The sequence below is a fragment of the Cetorhinus maximus genome, chromosome 18 (genome assembly GCF_964194155.1).
Source record: "Cetorhinus maximus chromosome 18, sCetMax3.hap1.1, whole genome shotgun sequence".
NCBI lineage: Eukaryota > Metazoa > Chordata > Chondrichthyes > Lamniformes > Cetorhinidae > Cetorhinus > Cetorhinus maximus.
The window spans coordinates 44,334,565-44,348,112 of record NC_135896.1 but is presented as its reverse complement, the minus strand read 5'-3'; the positions used below and the strand labels follow the sequence as shown (position 1 = coordinate 44,348,112).

The 13,548-nt window shown below is 44.0% G+C and overlaps 1 protein-coding gene across 1 annotated transcript in view; it reads left to right on the top strand.

Moving 5' to 3' along the window:
* The window catches only part of trim9 (tripartite motif containing 9), a 138,874-nt gene that overhangs the window by 48,869 nt on the left and 76,457 nt on the right, over positions 1-13,548 (top strand). The window contains exons 2-3 of the mRNA XM_078562569.1: positions 1,651-1,746; positions 11,041-11,163. Coding sequence (XP_078418695.1) covers positions 1,651-1,746; positions 11,041-11,163 — 219 coding nt within the window. The remainder of the gene's footprint in view (positions 1-1,650; positions 1,747-11,040; positions 11,164-13,548) is intronic.

Here is a 13,548-nt window from a genome sequence, read left to right as displayed (position 1 = left end):
GAATGGTACTAGCTAAGTCGTCTACATCACTCCAGAACTTTACCTCTAGTCATTGTCTGTGTTTGCAGGCTCCAGTGATGAAACAATGGTAATAATACAATTAATTATAATTGTTCATGCCACATGGTTAGCTTGACGACTGTTTGTCCAGATGCATGTGTCTAATTTTAATCAACTATATTGACTTTGCTGGATATCCTTGCCGCCTTATTCCAAAGACACACGGACAACAGAAATGAATCCATATGTAGTTACAGTAGCCATTTTGAAGTGGTTAGAATGCTGTTTAAGCTTAAAAATTCCTTTTTGAAATAGCCTTATGAAATGACACTGTATAATTTTTAAATTGGGATCAAAGCCAGTATAGAGTCTGAAGCAAAGTGGCACTCCCTACTCCAGGTTGCCTCCCACCAGTGTTAATTTGAGCCACAATTCCAGATGCAGTTGGCATTTGCAGTGCAAAGTGCAGTGTTCATATGAAAGCGGTTTTTTTCTTAATAATAATAGTGGAGCCTCCGAGCACTGTTAGAACAAACTAGCCAGCAAATTCACCACCTGAATCTCTATAGTTTTTGATACTGATTCCTTGTCATCTGCCGCTGATGTTGTCTCCTGTTATCTGGAATGAAAGTCAAATTTTGAGAGTAAACAATACGTCTAGAAGTTATTTGTTCTCAGCCGTTAATTATTCTCAACAAGACAGTGACAGTGTGGAGGGAGGAACTTTCAAGAGAATGCTGGGGCCATTTGTACATGCTGTTTCCAGGAAGCTTGCATAATGGTAATAGTAGATATAAGAAAATTCCACTCATCAGCAACAGCATTTTTTAGCCCATAAATTTATACAGCCATTAAAGAAATAAGCTAAGTTTGAATATGTATCCTTTTCATTTCATAAGACTCTTAAATGGCAGTGCAAAACCAAAAACCCTATCCCCCAAAGCTCAACTTGAGTGACTCGCCCCAGTATAAGATCCCTCCCTGGTTGATTAAAACCCAGCTTGCACCATAGTGTTCAGGTAGTTTATCATCCTTTCTCATGTTCTTTAGGCTTTGGATTCATAATATAAATCTATTTTGCTTCTGTTGACTTGTGTAATTGGCCATTAGCCTGTAAGTTGGAGAAAAATTGCAACAACTCTCCTGACTCTTCCTATCATCCAGGAATAGGCTTAACTCTAGCACAATTTCTCCTCCTTCCCCTCGCACTCCTCGTTTGTCATTCCCTACTGTTGAACCTGTACATAATTAAATGGTTGCAAGAACTGCCATAGGTTTTTAATGGTCAATTAAGTTTATTTGCAGATCTAGAATAAACTGAGATTGTACCTTTATGCAACAATTCATTTTATGAAGACTAAAGAATAACAAAAAGTATCTTATTATTTTGGCTTTCATGGTACAAAAAATGAACTTGATCTAAAATACTTGAAAGGGACTGCTGATATTTATATTTTGGAAGGATTAGACCTCTGCTGCTTTGCGCTACATAAGATGTCGGCAAAGAAAGTGGATTGTGGTATCATGTTTCTGATTCACCTACAATTATGTATAACCAAGGTTGTCAGGTGTGCACTGTAATCTGGCTACTTTAACTTGTTTTTTTAAAAGAAAACATTTACTAGTGCTAGTGTTTATATTTGCTTTTAGAATCAGCTCTCTCAAGCATTGAGTGGATTGTCAGAGAAGGCAAAAGACGCCAAAGAGTTCTTGGCACTGCTGAGGAATATGGTGCAACAAGTCCAGGTATGAGTTTTATGCTTTGAATTAATATTTGATTTTATTGTGATTAAATTCATTTTAGTGTGATTACATTATTGCCCATTATTATATTTTAATCAAAATTGCCTTACTGTAACTAACGTTATGAGAAGCAAACTCAGGAAGTTGGCATTAATTTTAGTATAGTGTGAACTGTAACCTGTCAAAGCTACCCTATTTCTGGTTATATTTTTTTATTAATTCATGGGATGCAGGCGTCATCGGCTAGGCCAGCATTTATTGCCAATCACTAATTGCCATTCAGAAGGTGGTGGTGAGCTGCTGCCTTGAACTGCTGCAGCCCATGTCATGTAGGTACACCCACAGTGCCTTTAGGGAGGGAGTTCCAGGATTTTGACCCAGCGATAGTGAAGGAACGGCGATATATTTCCAGGTCAGGATGGTGAGTGACTTGGATGGGATCTTCCAGGTGATGGTGCTCCCATGTATCTGCTACCCTTGTCCTTCTAGATGGTGGTGGTTGTGTGTTTGGAAGGTGCTGCCTAAGCACACTTGGTGACTAACTGCAGTGCATCTTGTAGATAGTACACACTGCCCCTGTGTGTCAGTGGTGGAGGAAGTGTGTGTGGATGTGGTGCCAATCAAGTGGGCAGCTTTGTCCTGGATGATGTCCAGCTTCTCGAGTGTTGTTGGAGCTGCACTCATCCGGGCAAGCGGAGAGTATTCCATCACACTCCTGACTTGTGCCTTGTAGATGGTGGACAGGCTTTGGGGAGTCAGGAGGTGAGTTACTCGCCACAGGATTCCTACCCTCTGACCTCTTGTAGCCACAGCATTTATATGGCTAGTCCAGTTCAGTTTCTGGTCAATGGTAATCCCAGGATATTGATAGTGGGGAATTCAGTGATGGTAATGCCATTGAATAGCATGGGGAAATGGTTAGATTCTCTCTTGTTGGAGATGGTCGTTGCCTGGCACTTTTGTGGTACAAACGTTACTTGCCACTTGTCAGCTCAGTCCTGGATATTGTCCAGGTTTTGCGGTGTTTGGGCATGGACTGCTTCAGTATCTGTAGAGTCACAAATGATGCTGAACATTGTGCAATCATCAGCGAACATCCCCACTTCTGACTTTATGATGGAAGGAAGGTCATTGATGAAGCAGCTGAAGATGGTTGGGCCTAGGACATACCCTGAAGAGCTCCAGCAGTGATGTCCTGGAACTGAGATGATTGACCTCCAACAACCACAAACATCTTCCTTTTTGCTAGGTATGACTCTAACCAGCGAAGAGTTTCCCCCCGATTCCCATTGACTCCAGTTTTGATAGGACTCCTTGATGCCACACTCGGTCAAATGCTGCCTTGATGTCAAGGGCAGTCACTCTCGAGTCCAGCTGTTTTGTCCATATTTGAACAAGGCTATAATGAGGTCAGGAGCTGAGTGACCCTGGCGGAACCGAAACAAAGCTTCAGTGAGCAGGTTATTGCTAAGCAGGGTGCTGCTTGATAGCTCTGCTGATCACCCTTTCCATTTTAGATGATAATGGACAGAAGAAGCTCAAAATTTTAGTTGATGAAACCCAAGGATAAAATGCATTCTTTGATACACTCACTGACTCCCTGTTCCCTTGTATGAAACCAGTTGGGCTGAGAGTGTTTCTTCTGGAGGAACTCCTGTCTTGGCTGCTGAACCTTGATTTACGTTGTCAGTAAGTTAAGTTTCAAGTAAAAACCTTGTTGAAGATGCTTAAAACCAGACTCTCTTCCAATGGCGGGCCTGGATTTTCATTGAGTCATGGAGACTTTGTGGAGGGTTGGAAATGACGGGTAGGCTCTGGATCCACAAGCCCTGTCCCCCATTCTTGGTATTTCTGATATTGACAGTTGTGTTAAAGGCAGCGGAGTTTAAATTGCATACATGGCAGTTACGAATCAGCCAGGCCATTTATAGAGAGAGGGCAGAACAGAAGCTGTGTTTTTCACCCTCAAAACTTCCATAACTCGAGTGTGTGTTACACAACTTGGTGCTGGAGATGGGAACAGGTCTGAAGGACAGAGGTAAAGGATTCTAAGGTTTATATAGAGCTGGGTGAAGCACCATCTGCAAAGCTGAACTTTGCGCTGAGGTAGAGGCTGGTGTTTGCCCTCAGTGGAGAGGGGGTGGGGTGGCTTTAAAAGACCAAAGGCTCATCGTGTGACCTCCGACTCATCACTCCTTGCTTCATCAGCCAAGTGGGTGACATTACACCCTGCCAGTCTCACTGGGTTAGGAGTGTGTAGGCCACGAAGGAAGGAAGTTTGCTGAAATGGGCGCAACAGCCTCTCACGTGCCATATGGAGGAAAGGTGGTGGCAGCAGCATATGGCTAGAGCCCGGGTAACAGGGCATGAGATGGCAGAGCCCCCAGACAGACCAGCAAGGAGGAAGAGGGCGAGTTATTACCCTGAACAAAGGGTCTACAAGAACAAGTTCATCTTTCTGGACATGAATGAGAGACAGTGTGGGCTTAGGATGTCAGACATCCGAAGAGAAATCTGTGCCATGTTAGAGGCAGACCCTGTGCTTTCAACATATGGAGGGTGCACACGCCCTTCCAATAGCAGTCTCAATCATTGTGGCTATCAACTTTAATGCAGCTGGATCCTGCCAGGGCTCTGCTGCAGACCTCTGCGGCATCTTGCAGCCAGCTGTCCCACAGATGCATAGCAGCAGTCACCGATGCCCTCTTTGCCAGGGCAGGGGAGCACATTAAGTTTCCTACAGATGTGGAGTCTCTGAGCCAAAGAACAATAGGATTCAGGTCAGTGGCAGGTTTTACACAAGTGCAGGGTGTAGTAGACTGCGCACACATTGCTGTCAAAACACCATCGTAGGAGGTGCACAGATATATAAATGGAAGTCTTTTTATTCCATCAACATGCAGCTTATGTGCGACCACAATAAGGTTTTCCACCACATCTGTGCAAGATTTCCTGGTAGCTTCCATGATTCGTTCATCCTGAGGGAGTCCAACCTGCCACACCTTTTTGAGCCTATACCCCAGGTCCGTGGCTGGCTACTGGGCAAAAAAGGTTACCCATTGAAGAGGCGGCTGCTTACTTCATTGTGTCATCCAGAAACTGTGTCAAAGCAGCATTGTGACACCAGTCACCATCAGACCAGGGCAACAGTCCAGCAGGCGATTGGCATTTTAAAAGTGTGTTTCCAATGCCTTTGGGAGGAACACCACAATACTCACCTGCAAGGGTATCAAGAATAGTGATAGCATGCTGCATAATATGGCACAGCGAAGGGGTTTAAATATGAAGGATCAAGCATCCAGAGAAGTAGACAGATCGTTGGGGGAAGAGGAGGGGAATGAGGAGGAGGAGCCATTTACATCTAGCGAAGATGGAAAGGAGGAGGGGGGGAGTGTGGGGGCAACAATGGTGGAGGCATGCTCGGGATCCCAGGGTCGGCTCTGCACCCAACGCCATAGCCAAAAGGGGTGCTTCCCCTAACCAAAATTGACTATGCACCCTCAGAAGCAAATAGTTGTCAAGCCATTGACATATAAGTGCCCTTGAGACCATAAGTGCTTCACCACTTCCAGGAGATGCCCATTCCTTGACTTTGCATGCTGTGAAATAGAGGACGAACATGTCACCAAGTAACTAACTGAAGCCTGGCCCCTATGTCAAGAGTACATATTTGCAGTGCCGGGTGAGACTCTACACATGCTGATATGATGGGACCAACAGAAACATAGTAAATCAAGATTGTGCAGCACAAATTACATGTGCGCCACACGTGCCAGGCAATGACAATCTCCAACAGGAGAGAATATAACCATCTTCCCTTGACATTCAATGGCGTTATCATCACTGAATCCCCCACTATGAACTACCTGCAGGTTACCATTGACAGAAACTGAACTGGACCAACCATATAAATACAGTGGTTACAAGAGCAGGGCAGAGGCTGGGATTTCTGGAGTAACTTGCTTCTGACTCCACAAAAAGCCTGTCCACCATCTACAAGGCACAAATCAGTACTGTGATGGAACACTCTCCACTTGCCTGGTTGAGTGCAGCTCCAACAGCACTTGAGGGGTGTGACACCATGCAGATGAAAGCAGCCTGCCTGATTGACAGCCCATCTACAACCCTCATCATTCATTCTCTGCACCACCACTGCACACTGGCAACATTGTATGCCATCTGCAAGATGCTATTTTGCAGCTCACCAAGGCTCCTTCTACAGCACCTTCCAAATCCGCAACCTCAACTGACTAGAAGGACAAGGGCAGCTGATGCACGGGGACATGACCACCTGCATGTTTCGCTCCAGGCTGCACCTCTTGGAAACGTTGAGCGAAAATGCTGCTGTTGGGCCAAAATCTTGGAGCTCCCTGCAGTGGCTCACCACCACCATCTAATTAAGAGAAATTAGGAATAGTCATCAAATGCTAATCTTGGCAGCAATGCACACATTCCATGGTTGACTGATCAGCTGTGAAAGTCCTCCTGAGCCCCAACTTGATGATGAACTTGCATGGCCGTGGGGCATTCTGCCATCACAATGATAGAGCACATGGATGCAAAAGGATTCTCACACTCTCCCAAATAGATTAGGCTCGTACCTGGATGCAGGAGTCAATGTCTTTAAACCTGTCTTCATTGATTACTTGTAGGAGAAGAGAACACAAAATGCAAAGAAGATAGTCTGAACAGGGTGGTTGGAGTGCGAGCTGAGAGTGATTTGTGTAGTGGAAGAGGGGTCCACTCCATGTTCTGTTCTATTTTTACATATTGAGCACTGTAGCTGTCCCAGCCTTGTCTCATGCTCAAAACCTGGTGTGTTATCACTACTTTGAGTGAAAACAAAAGTAGAAAGTTGAATCAGATGTTTACTGCAAGAGATCAAAGCAGAGAGACAGAAAGGCACAGAGGCCTGAAGTTTTGTAAATTCATTTATTTGGGTTTAAAAGTCTCTATTAGATAAGAATCCCCAAAACAGTTGCTCTCCTTTAGGTCAGTGGAGGCAAGGATATTGCTGAAATACTCAGAGCTGTGTGTGCACGACTTGATATCTACAGTTAAAGTGGCAAAGTCCATTGTTTAAACACACACACAGGGTAACTAACAGCCAGTTAATAATTACAAATGTAAAATTTATGATAGATATCAACAAAATTGAGTTATTGTAAAATCTTTCACAATTAAATGTTTCTCAAAGCAAAACATACTTTTGGATTTGAATGTCCCTTATTGGCACTTGTGAGCCTCTGTACTGAGGCTGTGTCCACTGCAAATGTAATTGGTTCTGGATTTTATATTTTTAAAAAAGCTCTGCTCTCAGAAGTAATTATTTGACCTTGATGGCCTTGATTTCATGATCAGCATTCGCCATTGGCTTCGAAAAGAGATGCCAAAAAAATCTAGCGATCTCTGTGGCTTTCATTTCCTTCATCTCAATGTTGGTTTGAATCTGGTGATCCTTTTGTATGTGCCAGTCTGAAATAAAATGCATCCTACTGGGTTGGATGTGCTGTTCTGGCCCTGTTTTTAATGACAGCAGGACAAGAAAACTACTGTACGTGTATAACACTATACACTCCCACAACCTCTGGTGCCCGGAAGGAAAAATACTGCAGGCCCGTGGCACAAATAAGCCCCTATGCATGCAATATTGGAAGCCACATGCACTTGTCATCTGGTAATGAGTCACACATGTCTCACTGACCTATTCTCCAAATGAGGACAATGCCTGGCAAAGAACTCCTTCATGTGGACACCAGCAAGACATGCAATGCCTTGGCTGCGGACACTGCTCAAGCAGCAGCCTCGGAGTAATGATAATCAGGTGAACACTACCTGCTAGGTTGCCAGATACATACCAAGCCCCCGACTTTATAAGTATATCCAAGGTTTAATCCATCTTTTGTCAGGATACTTGATGCCACCAATGTCTACGTGACACAATAAATGGTGTATTCATAGGCCCACATCATCCGAAACTGATTGGGAAAGAAGTGCAATACCCTTAAATGCACACAACCATTGCAGCAATTAACAACGTAATGAAAATTCAACATACATTTAATAAAGAAATGAAATATATATTTACAAGCGTGTTTCATTTATAAAGTGATTAGACACCCGTGCCACCTTTTGTGCTGTTATGATTTCTTAATCTTTCCTTTCCTATTACTATGTTTTGGTGCAGCCCCAATGTTCACAGGAGGCAGCCTGCTAATTGCTTGCCCTGTTGCCTGAGATGTCTTTGGCGGCCGTCCTCTAGTGGTCCGAGGCCTATAGGGCTTCAGCCCGCTGAGGGTCTTCTCCACATGTGCAGGTGTACCCTCCTCAGCCTGACTTGCTAGCGGTGATGGGGTCACTGGCAGAGGGGAGATGAAGTGGCAGGACACCCTTGGAGTGTCCTGGGTCAAAGCCCCCAGGGTGCCTGGCTGGCGCTGCTCATCCCTGTTGGTGCACGATGACACCTCCCTGATTCCTCGAGAAGAAGGGGCACCTAGAGGGAGGTTGAGGTGCGGTGTTCCCTCTTCTTGCCTAGCCACTGCAGCATTGTACCCATGGCCAGAGCGATGGAGTGCAGGTCTGAACGCATATCTGGCAGCCACTGTGTCCTGCAGGATCTGTCTCTACAAGGTGGTCACCACCCTTATCCATGAAGGAAGCCAAGTGCTCGCATGCTGGAGCCATAGCAGAGTTAGAACTTGGATGGACCCCTCCACCTTTCACTCAAGTCTGCGCATGGTCTCTGGCATCTCTGCCAGAAGTTCACCTTGTCTCTGCATCTCCAACAGGTCTCTTTATGGCCACATCCAGAGGCTTGTCACCTGCTTGGGGCTCAGCATGGGCCTGGTCTCCATCAGTCGTCAGAATGTCAGAGACCTCGGCTGTCACATCTTCTGCCAGCTGGGGTACATGTCAGTTTTGTGCTCACCATGTTGTGACCCCGAGCCTAATCTAGATTGAGTATCCACTGAGGTGAATGTCTCTGCGCTGGTAGAGGGTGCAGGGGAATGTTGTGACAGTATTTCCTCTGAGGGTTCTGAGGCATCCACCTCAGAGGTGGAGCTGGGGGGAGGCTGGCTCCTCTTTTTGACTTGTTGCAGCAGAGAACAATAAGAATTAGCTGATGGTTATGCACAATCCCTTTTCTGATAAATGTTTTGGGCGTTACCCCATTTGTCAACACCAGACTGGAGCTATCCTCACTGGATTGCTGAGAAACTCTGGTCTCTGCATCTGCAGGCACATTACTGTTCCTCCCTGGCAAATTCTGTGGCCTCCTCAAAAGGAGTCAGGATTCGCATGTCCAGGGCACCTCCACCAGTCTTTGTGTTCCCTCCTATTATGAGCAGTTTTCTCCTGCAGGCAGACAGAATAAAAGAGTGTCATCCCAATTGGTGCACAATCACTTTGAACAGCATGCCTATGACAGCTCCTGAGCCCTCCACAGTAAGTGTTCGACATCCATACTGTCCTGCAACAGGTACAACATTCACAGCATGAAGTGGCTCCCACACATTCAGTACACATGTTCCATCTGTTACTGAGGTCTGCAAACCAAACTCCTGTCTGACATCTCTCTGCACTTGCACATTTACACTGCTTGATGCCCTTAGGAGTGTCACTTTACAATGACTACATGGCGCCACTTATCTTTGAGATGGGCAGATCATTCATCCTCTTCCTGCACTGCATCTAGGTTCTATTGGGCCCCACGGCCGTTAACCTGGCTTCCATTCTGTCTATGCCACCTTGGTCAAATGGGCAGGTTGCCTGCTGTCACCACTGGGAAACGGGACCTCCCTGCCTTTCTCGGGCAGCCTGGAGGAGAATCAGCATCGAGGCACCGCTGAACCATAGAACCACTTGTAGTCTGCTCTGAGACATCATCCTGGTAGCAATAGTTGGTTTTCCACAGGGGTGAAGGATCAAAGGATTCCAACAGCAGATGTTGTCAATGTCTCCAGTCACAACCACACTGATGCTTGCAGGGAATGAATGCCTGTCCTGTCCTTTAAATACGGTACCTGGATCTTTGACCCTGAGGTAATGGTGGGGGTTCAGAGTTCCTGCCTGCCCCTGCCGCATGATTCGCTACACACCTTGACCATGCATGGCTAATTGGCTGGCCACTGTCCCACTCCTGAGCAAAAGTGTCACTCACTGCCTGTCTGTCCGCCAGCAATCTCGCTGCTACTGGAAGATTCTGCCCTTAGAAATTTACTTAATCTCTGCCCCTGAGGTCTGCCCATGATGGATACTGGGTGAGTTGGCATGGTAAATATAAGGTGGGTAGAGGGACATGTGTTGGCATGAATTGCCACTAAGTTGGCATTAAGGGTTACTGAGGTGATTAAAGGGACATTAAGTTGGCATGGAGGGTATGAGGGGGCATAGAGGTGGGTAAAGGGCATGAGTTGGCATGGATGGGACATGGAGAGTGTGTTGGGTTGGTGGTGAGGGGGTGGGGAGAGTGTGGGCTGGAGGGCTGTTTTTTGCTTTAATGCTTTTTTTTAAAAAAAAAAGTCTTCGACAAAGTGCAGATACACCAAGGCAGGTCGTTCACCTAGCGGTTTCCACACCCGGCAGCCTCCGCATTTGTTCCGGAATCACATGGCCCTCATCCCAGAGAACCCAGCCACCATGAAACAAAAATCTTGACTTCCAAGGCACTTTCTCTCGGGTCAGGTTTGAGGAGTTGGGAATTATCCCAACCCTGTGCTTCCACTTGCGATGAAGATAGGAGAAAAATTTCACACACTTCCAAAAAAATTTAAGAATATGTGGATTTTTTTTTATCATGAGCTTTCTGGGGCTAGAAATGATTTTCAGCAATAATTATGAACTTGGTACGCCTTTTAAAAACCAGTTACAAGGTGTACCTTTTCCAAGGATTTTTCCATCGAGACTTAATAGCGTAAAAGTGCAAGTTCTCCTCAATTCAGTGATTTCTATTTGATTGCAGTTTTTGAGGACTTCAACAGTACACCCTGTGGAGATGTGTAAAATCACAACTGGCAACCTCTGGATTTCAATTTTAACTATGCATGTACAGACTCCAGAAGTTGCTGTCAGTTTCCGAAGGGTAATGATGGTGAACGCTGAGAATCTCGATGTCATTACTACTGCAAGGTCTGAGCATGTGATTCAGGATAATTTGGGGGTATGTTCACTTGTGGGTGAGTGAATGGTGTCAGCTTGCCCCAATTCTGTTCTGAACTCATATATCAGTTGGCTTTTGTTATACTTTGTGTTTACATTTGCTTGGCTCTGTCAATATGCTATTTTTCTTGTATACAGGAAAACAGCGTTGAGTTTGAAGCTTGTCTTGTTGCCCAATGTGATGCTCTCATTGAAGCTTTGAACAGAAGGAAGGGACAGTTGCTCTCCCGGGTGACCAAAGAACATGAACACAAACTTAAGGTTGGTTCTGGCTTTTCTGTAGTGTTCCAAACCAAGTGTTGTCCAATTAATACCAGTGCAATATAGCAAAAGAAAACTAGTCAATGTGAATATCATGTTGTAGCAATGCACTTATGACCCATTTAATTTATGACCTCCACTTTCTCTTGGTGCTACATTGAGAATTGACAGACTTGTAATTTCTTGCTGCTGTTGGGTAGCTCAAATGCTTTCTTCAGACAGGCTTTCTGTGGGCTTTTACTCTGCAACTTGTGGTAATAAGACAGCCAAAATAGCATGCCACCATCTACAGGGAACCTGGGATCCCTGAACAGGGCAAGCAATGGCGTCTCTCCTTAAGCAATCAGGTTGACGAATCCTTACAGAGATATGAGAGGTAGAAATTTGTTTTGGACAGTGGTGCAAAATTGCAGCATCAAATTGGCCGCCTATTGTATGCAGTGCCTGAGATTTAATTCCATTAACTGCGTATAACAAGCTGCTGATTTGATACTGTCCATTCCCACAACTGCCTGAGATGACTTTCTACCCTGCAGCATTTAAAGCAGGAAGTGTAAATTAGAATTCTTAATTCCAAGTGTCTCTCAAAAATGGGAAGAAAGATGGGATTAAGACAGAGAGAAGAGAAAAAGTTTTTAAATGATTTTTGAAATCTCCAACAATAATTAAAATCTGAAGAAATTAGATTCCACATTTTTTAAAGTTAATTTTCAGCACCAGAGATGAGATGTGGCAGTAATTAAGATGTCGCTCACTGTTTTAAAAATTCATCTTGCAATGGAGTGAATAAACCCTAGCTTTTTCTACCGTGTTTAGTGGGCAAGTACCACAACTTCTGAAGAAAAGTCATACGGAGTCGAAACGTTAACTCTGTTTCTCTCTCCACAGATGCTGCCAGAATTGCTGAGTGTTTCCAGCATTTTCTGTTTTTTTAAAAAAAGATTTATACCACAACATCGTACCCTTCCACCTGTTTTAATGCTGAGTCTTTCAGCATGGTGCTGTTAAAGCAAAAGTTTTGGAGGAGCAGGGAATTTTGTCAGTAGCTTCCTAATTCCCACATTTTAATGCACGTGCAGTTGCCATAAGTTACTGTTTGATTTTACTCCATAATAACAGCAAGCACTGATTACCTCTATTATTTCTACCACCAGATTCAAGCCATTTTCTATAATTGTTGTGGGCAACTTCCATTCAAGTGGAGATAATTTGAAAATTTCACATGCTCATGCTATAACTAACTGAAATTCTGCTGGCTGTACTATATGCATTGATGTATTGGAATTACTAATGCGGTTAGCAAAGTATAGAAGCACCCTAATTGTAACCATTGCTTCACCTGAGTCATGTTTGTACAGTTGAAATAGCAACTGATAAACACTCAAACTAAATCTAAATTTACATCTGATCTAACAATTGCTGAAGTTTTTTGCTTGTATATTATAATTAATTTCAGCCTGGAAGCTGTAACCATTGTTAAGCAATACTTACCACTACTTATTGTCTAGTCGTGATAAATAAATTCTCAAATGATGAATTCATTTTATTAAGATGCCTATTCTCTGCATAATGCATTTTTCTATTATTTTGTTAACCTGTGCAGAATTTTGATCTCTCATGCTTTGCCTTAACAGTAGCTGATATTTCTGTGGTGCAATTGGCAGAAAAAGGAGGTTTATTTTTCCATTTTTAAAAAAATTGCATGGCTTAATTTTTATTTTTAATCTGGTTCACTGATGACTGTCTTTAAAAATGGCAGCTTCTAATATATTAGGTACATAGCTAAGATCTTGATTTTTGTGTGACCATATTAGCCACTAACGTAGAGATGCTTTTTCTTTCCCATTTACAGCGGTCTTTCCACTTTTGTAATTTCTTGGGTAGTTTAAAATAAAGAATTAGGCTGGCAGTTTTAAACTTGTCCAAAAACCATTAAGATCCCAGGCTTGTGCTGAGTTAGCTGGTCTCAACTTGGGTGGTGTAGATACGTTGTAGTCGGCTGTCAGCATCCTTCACACACAAGTTAATCTGAAACTAGGATAAAGGTTGCTAAAATGGGCTTGGCAGTCTATGATGCTAGAAATGGGGAGATGGTGGTCTCGTGATAATGCCACTGGACTAGTAATCCAGAGAGACTCAGCAGGTCTGACAGCATCTGCGGAGAGGGATACAGTTGACGTTTCAAGTCCGTACTCAAAACATCAACTGTATCCTTTTCCGCAATGCTGTCAGATCTGCTGAGTTTTTCCAGGTATTTTTGTTTTTGTTCTAGATTTCCAGCATCTGCAGTATTTTGCTTTTATCTTCGTAATCCAGAGACCTAGGCTCATCCTATGGGGACATGGGTTCAAATCCCACCATGGCAGCTGGTGGAATTTAAATTAA